Below are 14982 nucleotides of genomic sequence, written 5' to 3' on the forward strand. Positions count from 1 at the left end.
TTTAATGTGTTGTTGGATTCTGATTGCTAGAATTTTGTTAAGGATTTTTGCATCTATGTTCATCAGTGATATTGGCCTGTAGTTTTCTTTTTTTGTGGGATCTTTGTCAGGTTTTGGTATTAGGGTGATGGTGGCCTCATAGAATGAGTTTGGAAGTTTACCTTCCTCTGCAATTTTTTGGAAGAGTTTGAGCAGGATAGGTGTTAGCTGTTCTCTAAATTTTTGGTAGAATTCAGCTGTGAAGCCATCTGGACCTGGGCTTTTGTTTGCTGGAAGATTCTTGATTACAGTTTCAATTTCCGTGCTTGTGATGGGTCTGTTAAGATTTTCTATTTCTTCCTGGTCCAGTTTTGGGAAGTTGTACTTTTCTAAAGTAAGGACTGTTTTAAAGTCACTCTCACAATTTAATCTTTGAAATACTATGTTTTCATTAAGAGGGCCTGCTAACTCCTTGTTTAAGATGTAGAGGAAGGTACCTGGACAGAGCTGATGTGCAGCCTCAGGGGAAAGGCCTGAGCTGGCATCCTTGAGGCAGGGAGGACCTTGTGAGGTCCACACGGTAGAGGACCCTTAGACGCTTGTATCTGTGGCTGAAATCATATCATACCCTTTGTGATAATTTATCTAAAGTAGGCAAAGTTTATGTTTTAATAAGGGGCTTCCCTGGTGGCTCAGTGGTAAAAAATTCACTTGCCAGTGTAGGAAAGAAGGTTTGATCACTGGGTCAGGAAGATCCCCTAGAAAAGGAAATGGCAACCCACTCCAATCATCTTGCCTGGGAAATCCCATGGACAGAGGAGCCTGGAGGGCTACAGTGCACGGAGTCGCAGAGAGTCAGACACATGACTGAACAACAGCAACATGTTTTAATAATACAGTGGATGCTTGATGAGCTCTTTGATTTTTGAATGTTTAGGGACGTGGTCCTTAACTAGCTGTGATTTTTGCCTCTTAGGGGACACATGGCAACACTGAAAGATATTTTAGATCAAGGGGCAGGAGTGGGAAGCTATTGGCATATAATGGGTATGAAACAAGAGGGAAGGGGACAGGGCACAACTTTTGAAAGAATGACATAGCCTGAGGACACAGCATAAACTGATTACAATCAAATGGGTCCAAGAGAGCAGACAAGTCAACTTCAACTAGACCTTGATCCTCAATCGGCAAGCTAAATAACACACCCAGGGGTGCCATGCAGTTCCAGTTCAGTTCAGTTCAGTCGCTCAGTCATGTCTGACTCTTTGCGGCCTCGTGGATTGCAGCACATCAGGCCTCCCTGTCCATCACCAACTCCTGGAGCTTACTCAAATTCATGTCCATTGAGTCAGTGATGCCATCCAGCATCTCATCCTCTGTTGTCCCCTTTTCCTCCTGCCTTCAATCATTCCCAGCATCAGGGTTTTTTCAAATGAGTCAGTTCTTCGCATCAGGCGGCCAAAGTATTGGAGTTTCAGCTTCAGCATCAGTTCTTCCAATGAATATTCAGGACTGATTTCCTTGAGGATTCACTGGTTTGATCTCCTTGCAGTCCAAGGGACTCTCAAGGGTCTTCTCCAACACCACAGTTCAAAAGCATCAATTCTTTGGTGCTCAGCTTTCTTCGTAGTTCAAGTCTCACATGACCACTGGAAAAACCAAAGCTTTGACTAGACAGACCTTTGTTGGCAAAGTAATGTCTCTGCTTTTTAATGTGTTGTCTAGGTTGGTCATGACTTTTCTTTCAAGGAGCAAGCGCCTTTTAATTTCATGGCTGCAGTCACCATCTGCAGTGATTTTGGAGCCCCCAAAATAAAGTCTCTCACTGTTTGCATTGTTTCCCCATCTATTTGCCATGAAGTGATGGGACCAGATACCATGATCTTAGTTTTCTGAATGTTGAGCTTTAAGCCAACTTTTTCACTCTCCTATTTCACTTTCATCAAGAGGCTCTTTAATTCTTCTTCACTTTCTGCCATAAGGGTGGTGTCATCTGCATATCTGAAGTTATTGATATTTCTCCCAGCAGTCTTGATTCCAGCTTGTGCTTCATCCAGTCCAGTGTTTCTCATTATATACTCTGCACATAAGTTAAATAAGCAGGGTGACAATATACAGTCTTGACATACTCCTGTCCTGATTTGGAACCAGTCTGTTGTTCGATGTTGAGTTCTAACTGTTGCTTCTTGACCTGAGTACAGATTTCTCAGGAGGCAGGTCAGGTGGTCTGGTATTCCCATCTCTTTAAGAATTTTCCAGTTTGTTGTGATCCACACAGTCAGAGGCTCTGGCATAGTCAATAAAGCAGAAGTAGATGTTTTTCTAGAACTCTCTTGCATTTCTGGTGATCCAGCGGATGTTGGCAATTTGATTTCTGGTTCTTCTGCCTTTTCTAAATCCAGCTTGAATGTCTGGAAGTTTATGGTTCATGTACTGTTGAAGCCTTGGAGAATTTTGAGCATTACTTTGCTAGTGTGTGAAATGAGTGCAATTGTGCAGTAGTTTGAACATTCTTTGGCATTGCCTTTCTTTGGGATTGGAAGGAAAACTGACTTTTTCCAGTCCTGTGGCCACTGTTGAGTTTTCCAAATTTGCTGGAATATTGAGTGCAGTACTTTAACAGCATCATCTTTTAGGATTTAAAATAGCTCAACTGGAATTCCATCACCTCCACTAGCTTTGTTTGTAGTAATGCTTCCTAAGGCGCATTTGACTTCGCATTTCAGGATGTCTGGCTCTAGGTATGTGATCAGATCATCATGATTATATGCAGTTCCAAGGAACCATCAAAGGACTAAAAGGTGGGGGGTGGCCCAATTCCTGGAATTCTCCACTCTTCCTCAAAATAGAGTAATCCTACCACTCATTAGCTTATGAAATTACCAACTCATTAAAACTAACCACACCACATTTCAAGGCGGCTGTACTTACCCTCTGCGATGGCCCACATTCTGTCTGTGGAGTGTGTTTCTCTCTAAATAAATTTACTTCTTACCTATCACTTTGTCTCTCACTGGATTTTCTGAGATGAGACATCAAAAACCTGAGCTTCATTAGGTCCTGAAACCGGGTACTGTGGGTTTTGACTGGGTTCAAGTTCCAGCCATATGGGTTAGAGTCCAAAACTAGGTTTTGGCCGGATTCTGGTCCCAGCCATGTGGGTTAGAGTCCCAAGCAGGGTTTTGGCTGGGTTCGAGTCCCAGCAGATGAGTTCAAGTCCCGATCTGAGGTAAACAGTTTCAGGTGGAAGCCAGAAATTCTGCTAAACAGCTCACAATGCACTAAACAGCCCCAACTCTACCCCCTACACACAAATTATCTGGTTCAAAATGTTGAGAAACCCTGATTTAGAGGAATACGGAGGGAATCAGATACACCCCCAACCCCCTGAGTACCAGAACCTTAACCATAGCTATTGTTTTGAGGTTACCAGATGCCAACCACTAAGGGCTTTACTGATGTAACTCACCTCATTTCCCATAGCAATCCCAGCTTCTGGCTCCTGCTTCTACAAATGAAATCGAGGCTGATAGAGTTTAGAGTTTAGGCTCCACACCCTGGAGCCTGACCCTCCAAATTTTGCCTATAAAAGCTTCTTCCCTGAAACCCATGGGGAGGTTGGGTCTTTAAGCATAAACTGCCCTGTTCTCCTTGCTCGGCCCTGTAATAAACCTATCTCTGCTCCAAACTCTGATGTTTTGGTTGTTTGACCTCACTTGGTATCAGGCACTTGAACTTGAGTTTGACAAAACCCCCTTTCTGAGGATATTATTTATTTTCCTTCAGAGCTGATCATTATGTAGTCTATGTTGTCAACTACAAATTGGCACTTGCCAAGGGCGTTTGCCATCTGCCTCCGCGGAGATTGAACCCTGTGTTGCTGCAGCTGTTGAACTTCGACACACCCTGAAGGGAGTTCAAGGGTGGAGAGTGAAGCACTCTGTGCTTCAGAGAAAGTGGTGGTACAGGTCTTTAGATAGATATTTTTAGGAACTGATTTCATGATTCCAAACCTGACATCTCTTCATATCTAGAAAAGCACTAAATCTTTTCATGGAGACATCAGCTCCTCTTGACTAGCAGAAACCTTTTGTAAAGTAAACATTTGATTGCACTGAACTCCCCCTTCACTAAAATCTTATGTATTGACCTTCCCCCACTACCTCTTTGGCGCAGTCTCTCAGAGCTATCTGAGGTCCTGTCTCCTGGGCTGCAGTCCTCATTTGCCCTCAGTAAAACTTAACTCACAATTCTTACAGTGTGCATCTTTTTAGTGGACAAACAGAACTGGACATGGAGCAACTGACTGGTTCAAAATTGGGAAAGGAGTATGTCAAGGCTGTATATTGTCATCCTGCTTATTTAATATATATGCAGAGTTGCTGTTGTTTTTATTCAGTCACCCAGTAGTGTCCGACTCTTTGCGACCCCATAGACTGCAGCACTCAAGGCTTCCCTGTCCCTCACCATCTCCTGGAGTTTGCCCAAGTTCATGTCCATTGCACTAGTGATGCCATCCAGCAATGTCATCCTCTGATGCCCTCTTCTTCTGCTCTCAATCTTTCCCAGCATCGGGTCTTTTCCAATGAGTCAGCTGTTTGCGTCAGATAACTAAAATACTGGAGCTTCAGCTTCAGCATCAGTCCTTCCAGTGAAATTCAGGATTGATTTCCTTTAGGATTGACTGGTTTGATCTCCTTGCTGTCCAAGGGACTCTCGGGAGTCTTCTCTAGCACCACAATTGGAAGGAATCAATTCTTTGTTGCTCTGCCTTCTTTACCATCCAGCTCTCACAACCATATGTGACCACTGGTAAGACCATAGCCTTGACTTTACAGACTTTTGTCAACAGAGTGATGTCTCTGCCTTTCAGCACACTGTCTAGGTTTGTTAAAGCTTTCCTGCCAAGAAGCAATTGTCTTCTGATTTCATGGCTGCAGTCACCAACCCAGTGATTTTAGAGCCCAAGAAGAGGAAATCTGTCACCACTTCCACCTTTTCCCCTTCTATTTGCCATGCAGTAATGGGGCCGGATGCCATGATCTTAGTTTTTTTAATATTTAGTTTTAAACTGGCTTTTTCACTCTTCTCCTTCACCCTCATCAAGAGGTTCTTTAGTTCCTCTTCACTTTCTGGCATTAGAGTGGTATCATCCACATATCCGAGGTTGTTGATGTTTCTCCCACCTATCTTGATTCCAGCTTGTAATTCATCCAGCCTGACGTGTTTGCAGAGTACATCATGCAAAATGCCAGGCTGAATGAACCACAAGCTGGAATCAAGATTGCTGGGAGAAATCAACAACCTCAGATATGCAGAGGGTACCACTTCGGCTTCCCTATATGTATATACATACATACATATATATATACACATACACACATATTTATATTCTTTTTAGATTCTTTTCTCATAGGTTACTATAAGATATTGAATATAGTTCCCTGTGCTATATAGTAGGTCCTTGTTAGTTATCTATTTTATATATATTAATGTGTATATTTTAATTCCAAACTCCTAATTTATCCTTCCCCACTCCCCTCCATTTTGGCCCCTTTAATGAATCTGGTTTATCCAAGCTACTTGAACACCCATGTTTGCAAACCTGCTTGATGGATAAGCCTGCTAAGACTGGAGGGCTTCATGGTGCCTTTCCTTCCAGGATGTGATTTTCCATATATGTCCTCTGGCCACTTGAGTTGAGACCAAGCAACTAGATCTGCCTACTGCCTGCCTTTGTGCTCTGCTAGGCAAAGAAGATGAAGAGAAGAAAACACAATGTCTGAAACAGAGGGACTTGGGCTCAGATATTTATATGTATGTGTTGAAGGGGGTGGTTTGAAAGGAAAGCCTAAAAGGGGGAAATCCTAGAAGTGAGAAATCTGCAGGAAAAAAATCAAACAGGATTAAAGCAGTGTGGTTTGCTTGACTCTCTAAGAAAACAAAAAAAGTAGTCTTTCTTCAAAAGCCAAGAAGAGCTTGGTGTCTGAGGAGCATTAGTCTTGGGGTGGCTTATACTTCAACCAAGGAAGCATGTCAGCTCCAATATGAGATATGAAATCTATGAGAAAGTGATTTTTTCAGACTCACCCACCCTTGTATCCCTGCACCTACGACTATAACAAATGAATGAATGAATGGAAGAGTTGAAACCAGAGAAATCAGAGAGGGGGTGCTGATTTCTTCCATAATCCAGGGAATTTGAGTCTCAAGACCAGGCCAGCTTACATATGGACTAAGGTGAGAGGACCACTGGATTCAGTTATGATACTTCTGAGTAAATGCTGGAGTCCTAAGGTGGCCCTGGTAGACTCCTGACTTTATATGACCCCACCGTTTGCAGGATGGTCTGCAGGTAAGACAGCAAGGCAGGCAGTGTTCCTGTGGCCACAGCCCTGCCCCTGCCCTGGCCTCCCTTCCAAACCCTGGTGGGGACAAGGGAAGTGACAGTGGGAGCAGAAGGCCTTGTGTGGGTTCTCCTGGCTTCCCTCCCTGACTTCCTCCCACTCCACACCGCTGCCCAACTCTACCCACCCCATCTGCCCTTTCTTCTTCTCTTTTCTAGAGGTTATCCAAAGGCAAAGGGATCATCAGTTCACCTCTAAATAGAAGCCCATTATTTCAAATGTTTAGTAAATGTTTATATATTCATAAATAGCAAAACCTGAACTAATAGTAAAGATAATTCAGAATACTCTGGGCTATTTGTTTTCTATTTTTCAAGATTAGTATATGGAAACCCAAAGAGAGGAAGGGACACAGTCAGAATTCAACCTGGACTCCCTGATCTTTAGTACTTCAACTGGACTGAATTCCAAGCAGTCTTGTGGAAAGGAGAAATGTGGCAGCAGTACACTAGATAATTTCTCATGAGAATGAACATTGCAGATCTTGTCCTGGTTCTAGAAGTTATGGTACATCATACAAGAGGAGCACTTGGATTTATCAGACCCATATTATGAAAAGTGTAAGTGAGAACTTTTGTTAATGCAGAACAGAGACAGCATCTAGACTTTAAGGTGCTCAAGTGGCTGCCTCTATTTATGAATTAATAAAATGCATTTGCTATTATGAGTATAGTCCTCTATGTAGTGAAAGCATCTTAGATTTATTACTCAATAAGGTATAATTACATTTGGTTTTATATATTTTGATATGAAGCTGTCATTTCATGCCTGAAAATACAATATTATCAATTTATAAAATAAAGAAATTCTCTCTAAAATTCCGTTATGTTGATAGTCTCAGGTCATCCTTACCTTGGCAGCACCAGAACTGGAAGAAGAGCCAGCCCCATAAATTTTAAAGACTTCCTCAATTGGGATACTGTTCTGTTAAACAATAAAATAATAACAAAAATATATTATCATATCATGACTTTTCTTTTATTGTAAAATAAGACTATTACAGCTCCTGCACATTCAGTACCATGCCTGGAGAGCATGGGCACCAGATAAATAACTTTAAAATAAATGGATAAGTCAGAGTATCCTAACATCAGTTGTTTATGTGTTATTTTTTCCCTTAAATCCCTTAAAAAAATATATTTTTTTACAATATAATATAGAAGTCAGTCTTTTTATTAACCTTTAAAAATGAAAATTTTAATTTCAATAAATTTTAAATATTTAGAAACATTGGTTGAAAAATAAAATAAGTATTCTTTAATATAAAATGCACATTATAGATGCAAAATCTTCATAGATGCAAATAATGTTCTTTTCCTTACCATTAAGATTCCAGCATAAGATGATAAAATCATTGCTTCTCGTTCTCTGTGGTTTGGATATATGGGTCTACCCCGAAATGACATTTTCCTAAGGGGGAATATGAATAAGAATGGAGGGTTTATTCTTGTTCTTTTTAACAAGAATTTTTGACAAGGTTGTGATGATAATCATAAGTAATAAATAATAGCCAATGGCTGCTTGCTATGCATTTATTCACAAAACTGGTATGCTTAATCCATCATCGGCAAAGTATACACTTTGATTTTTGAATCTTCCAACAGTGATGAATTTACCCTCATCTACCCATGTTTCCACAGGTATCAAACCCCAGAGGAGTGGCCACTATGGTGGATAATTGTGGTTTTACCAACCCATATCCTTTCCTGTTCTTGTGGCAATTGCTTGGGGGTAACTGCCTTCCCCCTGTGTAAGCCTATAAAGCTTCCCCCTGTATAAGCTTCTAGGGGCGTGATGACACCCCTAGATTCCAAGGATGGAAAACACGCTGTGGACTAATTTAGCCGGCATGTTCTCTCCCTCACTCCACCCCCAGATAAGTCAGAGCAAACAGTGCCATTGAGACACAGTTCTGTGCTTTTTAAAGATCCATTCTCCCCTGGCCTGACTGTTGTGATAAAGTAGGCTAAAACTAGAAATAGTGTCCACTCAGAGGAAATAGCCAAGAGGTAGATCCTGATGACCTGGTTTGAGTTTTGAATTAAGCCATGCCTGATGCCACTCTACCCGTGGACTTTGCAGATACAGAGGCAATAAATCTCTCCTCCTTTTCTTTTTTCTTTTTTCCTGCTTAAGTCCATTCACATTGGATTTTCTGCTTATTGCAACTAAATACTAACTGATCCAACCATTTAGCCCCAGGTGTGTATGCTAAAGCAACAGAGCAGAAAAAAACAACTGGCCTCTTGAACAAGGGATTCAATCCTGACGTCATCAGTTTCATGTTCTTTCTAGCTGAATGAGTCTGCCTGGCACATACAGGTGTGGTTAGTTGCTCAGTCATGTCCAACTTTCCATGACCCCATGGACCATAGCCTGTCAGGCTCCTCTATCCAGGCTTTTCCAAACAAGAATAATGGAGTGGGTGTCATTTCCACCTCCAAGGGATCTTCCTGACCCAGGGATCAAACCCACGTCTCGTATGCCACCTGTATTGGCAGGCTGGTTCTTTACCACTATCGCCACCTGGAAAGCCCCACATTTGGGAGAAAATGCCAATAATCCTGGCAAGCATTAAAACAGTGGTGATTCAAACTGCTTAGCTCAGGTACACATCTGGTTAAATGCTTAAGAAGTAATGTTTGATGGTCCTTGGGAAAAGATTGCAGCTTTACCCAAAAAACTGATCATTTTTTTCAAAATCAAGGCATGTACACAATAAAGCACAGTTATATTTCTAAGACAAAACATCTTACGCAAGAAAGATTTGTATCTGACAGAAACCAATTCACAGGGATGCTAAATATGTAAGCATGGATAAGACTTCCTCAAACTGACGACTGTGAGATTTTTTCAGGTTTCTAGCTGGAGACATGGAGAAGGAAATGGCAACCCACTCCAGTGTTCTTGCCTGGAGAATCCCAGGGACGGGGGAGCCTGGTGGGCTGCCTCTGTGGTCGCGCAGAGTTGAACACGGCTGAAGTGACTTAGCAGCAGCAGCTGGAGACAAATACTCCATAGTATTTTCAAATCAGAGTGCCTTGTGATAAATTTCCTCTGTCATTACTCGTTGTTTAAAAAAAAAAAACACAGGAAAAAGGAGTATTCAACTTACACTTTCTCCCACTCCAGCCAAGTTAAGTCTTCTGAGTGATCCAGCCATTGCAAAGCAACATTGATGGCCAAGTCATAGTGTGCCTGGAAGCAGGGAGCACAGAGAACAAAGGAACAGGCTGAGACATTGATTGAAGCTCACCCTGGCAATGACAATGGCACTGCTAAGCCTGTTCTAATCTTTTGTCATGTCCGCAACAGTGAGGGTCACCAGCTGTGTCCTGTAACCTGATGCTCAGATAGAAATAACTAGTGTTCTTCCCGCATTACATTTAACCCCCCACTAGACAAATGTGTGTGTGTGTTGGGTGGGTGGGTGGAGGTGCCAGAAATGATTGATGGATTCATGAAATACTAAATTGGGAATCAGGGAATCTGGGTTCAAATCTAGGTTACTGCTAACAACTCATGGTACTATATCCTTGGGCGAGCAATTGCTGTTCTCTGGGCCTCAACTTCCTTGAATTATAAAATAGAAAAAGGGGAAGGTAGAGAAAGAGGGACATAGAGAACAATTTCTAATTTGGTGTAACGTCAGAAACGTGCTCCCAGGGTCACAGAGGAGGTGTGTCCACCTGATGAGTTGGGAGAATCCCTAGAGACTCAGAAAAGAGGCTTCGGCAGAGCTGGGCTTGAAGGATGAAGAGAATTTCCACAGGTGAAGGACCTCCTAGGCAGAGGGTCCAGTGGACGCAAGGAACTGGAGGCAGACTTGGGTAAGTGACTTGCCTTCTGTGTGCTAAAAAGCTAAGGACCAAGTCAGTGTTCATTCTTATCATATTGACCACCTTTTCCTGGTCATTTCTAAGTGTATTCACCATTTATCTGCCAAATCATTCCTTCTCAGTTTGACGAAGAAAGGTCAGTTTTGTTTTTGTGTTTGTAGATGAATTCCAAGGTTCTAGGTAATCTTAACATTCTCTAAAAGGTGTAACAATGTAATCATTTCTTTCAGGGACTGAACCAAGCTGAAAAGAGAAAGAAAGAAAAAGAGAGAAAAGGAAGGAAGGAAGGAGGGAGGAAGGGAAGGAAGGGAGAAAAAAAAGAAAGGCAATAATCACTTGTTGAAACCTAATTGGAAGGTTGATGCCTGGATAGGTAGAGCTGTCATCACCTGTTTGCTCATTAGAAAGGCATATCTCCAGCCTCACCCCAGACCTCCTGAATCAAAATGGTCTTGTAATAAGACCTCATTAAAGTTTGACCAGCACTTGTCTAATCGATTTAATTTCTCTATTTAATACATGCATAGAGAAGTAGTTTAGAACATGAAACCTTCCTTAACTGCTCATTCAGTACCAGGGAAATCAGACAGGGATGGGCGAGAGGAGGGGGAGACACGTGGTCCTGCCTCCTCATTAGTGCAAGAACAGTAAATGGGTAGCATAAAAAGGCTGAGGGCTTACTAATCTCTTTTTAATTAGATCTCTTCACAGCTTCTTTAATTCATGTGAAGTAAATTTGATTACATAGCATGAATCTGAGTTTCAACAGGTATAATAACAGGAATTTAGGATTATTCAATTACTTGGTTTTCTCCATGAATGGTAAAAAATTATGACATTTGAGAACTATACAATAGTAGTTTAATCTCATCAAAAGGCGTTTAAGATCATGGCTGTCATACTTTTAATTGTATACTCATTTTGCTTTTTTTATCTTTTCTCTCATAAAAGTAAATAAATAGCGAAAGTCTCGTGACTTTTTACTTTCTCATTCTTCTTGCTTTCAGTTTAATGAGTTGAAAAGACCACCTGGACAATCCTATGATAACAGATGAGAAAGAGGAAATTCTGGGGGAAGGGGATCAAGATTAGCCTCATTTACGATGGACATTAGATCCTGTTCCTCCCTGTAACACACATATGACACAGATGTGATTTGCAGCAGTATGCCTTTCTTTACCATATCATCTAGAAAGGTGAGTTGCCTTCTTCCTTTTGGGTCAAACTCATTCTCCCGAAGTCTGATGCCAATATAATCTCCCCTTAAAAACAAGAGAGCAGGATTGAACTAGCAGGAATGACACAGAAGCGCGGTCTGCCAAAGATTCCTCCCCAATTCTTCCCTCCTCCACCAAATACAAGAGAAGTCACCGATGGCTCTGGTAGCTGAATCAATATTCATTTTGATTTAAACAGCCATTCTGCAACCCTGCAGATTTAAAGTGTCCAACCATAATGAACAAATAAAACTCACATAGAACTGAATTTCTAGGAAAGCAGGGAGTATGATAAACCCTCAATAGGCAGAACAGATGTTACAAAACCGAAAGGATCGAGACCCCCCTCTTTGAAGATTCCCCTGCTGCCCTTGCTAAATTCAGGCAGAATGTCTAAAGTTGATAACTTCCAGATATATGATATGCCATACAGATATATTAGTTAGCTTGAAGGCTTTTTTCCCCCCATTAGAATGCAAATACCGTTAGGAGGGTTAGACATAAAAACGTATTAGTGATTCCACTTTAGTGTATACTTATCAGGTCCTTCCCTAATGGACTTTTAATAAGGGGAGAGTAGAATAAGGGCCCTGGGAGGTGAATAGAAAGGGGTACTCCCCTAGGAAAGTTGGGAGGAGAGACTGGATGTAGGAAAAAAGACTCTGGGGTTTCCAATGTCAATCTCACAGTGTTACATAAGTAGAGTTCTGTTGGTCAAGGTCTTTACCAAACACTTTGGGCAAGTTCCTATGCTGGAGATAAATTTGCTTTTGGATTCTAAAGCTGTTTTGTGTCATTAAGCTATTCTAGACTAATAAAAATTATTGAAGTTTTGCTTTGTAATTTCAAGACACTTTATTTAAAGTAGCCAGGCTATAGTTTTTCCAGTAGTCATGTATGGATGTGAGAGTTGGACTGTGAAGAAAGCTGAGTGCTGAAGAATTGATGCTTTTGAACTGTGGTGTTGGAGAAGACTCTTGAGAGTCCCTTGGACTGCAAGGAGATCCAACCAGTCCATTCGGAAGGAGATCAGCCCTGGGATTTCTTTGGAAGGAATGATGCTAAAGCTGAAACTCCAGTACTTTGGCCACCTCCTGCGAAGAGTGGACTCATTGGAAAAGACTCTGATGCTGGGAGGGATTGGGGGCAGGAGGAGAAGGGGACAACAGAGGATGAGATGGCTGGATGGCATCACTGACTCGATGGACGTGAGTCTGAGTGAACTCCGGGAGTTGGTGATGGACAGGGAGGCCTGGCGTGCTGCGATTCATGGGGTCACAAAGAGTCGGACACGACTGAGCGACTGATCTGATCTGACTATAAGCTGAGGAAGGCTTTCTTATCTCTTCTTGCTATTCTTTGGAACTCTGCATTCAGATGCTTATATCTTTCCTTTTCTCCTTTGCTTTTCACTTCTCTTCTTTTCACAGCTATTTGTAAGGCCTCCCCAGACAGCCATTTTGCTTTTTTGCATTTCTTTTCCATGGGGATGGTCTTGATCCTTGTCTCCTGTACAATGTCACGAATCTCAGTCCATAGTTCATCAGGCACTCTATCTATCAGTTCTAGTCCCTTAAATCTATTTCTCACTTCCACTCTATAATCATAAGGGATTTGTTTTAGGTCATACCTGAATTGTCTAGTGGTTTTCCCTACTTTCTTCAATTTCAGTCTGAATTTGACAATAAGGAGCTCATGATCTGAGCCACAGTCAGCTCCTGGTCTTGTTTTTGCTGACTGTATAGAGTTTCTCCATCTTTGGCTGCAAAGAATATAATCAATCTGATTTAGGTGTTGACCATCTGGTGATGTCCATGTGCAGAGTCTTCTCTTGTGTTGTTGGAAGAGGGTGTTTGCTATGACCAGTGTGTTCTCTTTGCAAAACTCTATTAGCCTTCGCCCTGCTTCATTCCGTATTCCAAGGCCAAATTTGCCTGTTACTCCAGGTGTTTCTTGACTTCCTACTTTTGCATTCCAGTTCCCTATAATGAAAAGGGCATCTTTGTTGGGTGTTAGTTCTAAAAGGTCTTGTAGGTCTTCATAGAACCATTCAACTTCAGCTTCTTCAGCATTACTGGTTGGGGCATAGACTTGGATTACTGTTATATTGAATGGTTTGCCTTGGAAATGAACAGAGATCATTCTGCCGTTTTTGAGATTGCATCGAAGTACTGCATTTCGGACTCTTTTGTTGACCATGATGGCTACTCCATTTCTTCTAAGGGATTCCTGCCCGCAGTAGTAGATATAATGGTCATCGGAGTTAAATTCACCCATTCCAGTCCATTTTAGTTTGCTGATTCCTAGAATGTCAATGTTCACTCTTGCCATCTCCTGTTTGACCACTTCCAATTTGCCTTGATTCATGGACCTGACATTCCAGGTTCCTATGCAATATTGCTCTTTATAGCATCAGGCCTTGCTTCTATCACCAGTCACATCCACAACTGGGTATTGTTTTTGCTTTGGCTCCATCCCTTCATTCTTTCTGGAGTTATTTCTCCACTGATCTCCAGTAGCATATACACACACACATATATATATATATGTATATGTATATTTATAAGTTTATATTTATATTAGTTCTGAAATTCTAGTTCTTTGGATGAGATATGTAGGGGAATTGGCATTCCTAATTATGGTTTGTTCTTTATTATGTTGACCTCCAAACACATGCATGTAAAATGTGTGAATTCATATTGCAGCATTTCTTAAGCACTTGTTAAAAGATAATTATCTTAGTAGGCAGAGAAAATATATTTAATGGGGACTATAGTGATGTTTTTAATAAGTGTATTATTATTATGCCTATAATCTTGAAATAGAACCATAATAACCTTTTTTCCCCTTTTTATATGGTCTTTGATTTTCACCAACCTCTTAACAAAGTATCAAGTAAACGAAAAGCTACCACAGGAGAAAAAAATTTCCATGGGAAAACTTAATGTTTTCTTTATGTGTTTAAAATGAAGTTTGGATGGCAAAAAATAGAGATAAATTATTTAACCGATAAGATTCACAATAGAAGAAGCAGAAGCTGCAATGTAAATGCTGCACCCTTGGGTACATTTTTTCAGGAATCTCACTCATATCTGTTACTAGTCGAACCCTTTCAAAGGCATACCCTGCTCAGCACGGACTGGAGCTCTCAGCTCAGATCCTAGGCTCTAGAGTAGGGATGTCTCAGTTGTGCACGCTGCTGGCAGAAACATCCTCTCTAGAGATTCAGCATCCTGCTTTGGACCACATGTGAGGCCCTCGGGACAGGAGATAGAGGCCAGATCATCTGGCTGTCTCCTACACCACAGGAACAAATTCTTCCCTAGGCTTTTAACCCCTCTGCCAATATCCAGACCATCTATGACATACAACCCACCAAATGCTCAGTGCAATAAATGTAAGCTATTTTCCATCAGACTTACAGGAGCTTTTTCATTTCCTTCTTTAGGAGCCTTCTTTCCATGATTAAAGGCTTATCCAGCTAAGCAGGTAACTGCAGCTACACTGCACCTTTATCCTTTGGAAAGACCCAGCGTCTCT

The 14982-nt window shown here is 41.4% G+C and overlaps 1 protein-coding gene across 1 annotated transcript in view; it reads right to left on the reverse strand.

The window, feature by feature from the left end:
• LOC105003711 (chromosome unknown open reading frame, human C2orf80) overlaps window positions 1-14982 on the reverse strand; it is a 24276-nt gene extending 9294 nt beyond the window's left edge. Inside the window, exons 1-5 of the mRNA XM_010861078.1 lie at window positions 14865-14982; window positions 11406-11487; window positions 9502-9584; window positions 7709-7796; window positions 7239-7310 (exon numbers count right to left, since the gene is read on the reverse strand). Of these exons, the coding sequence (XP_010859380.1) occupies window positions 7239-7310; window positions 7709-7796; window positions 9502-9584; window positions 11406-11487; window positions 14865-14905 (366 nt within the window). The 5' untranslated portion in view covers window positions 14906-14982. The remainder of the gene's footprint in view (window positions 1-7238; window positions 7311-7708; window positions 7797-9501; window positions 9585-11405; window positions 11488-14864) is intronic.

This window comes from Bison bison, unplaced genomic scaffold, assembly GCF_000754665.1.
Source record: "Bison bison bison isolate TAMUID 2011002044 unplaced genomic scaffold, Bison_UMD1.0 scf7180017864471, whole genome shotgun sequence".
In the NCBI taxonomy this organism is placed as follows: Eukaryota; Metazoa; Chordata; class Mammalia; order Artiodactyla; family Bovidae; genus Bison; species Bison bison.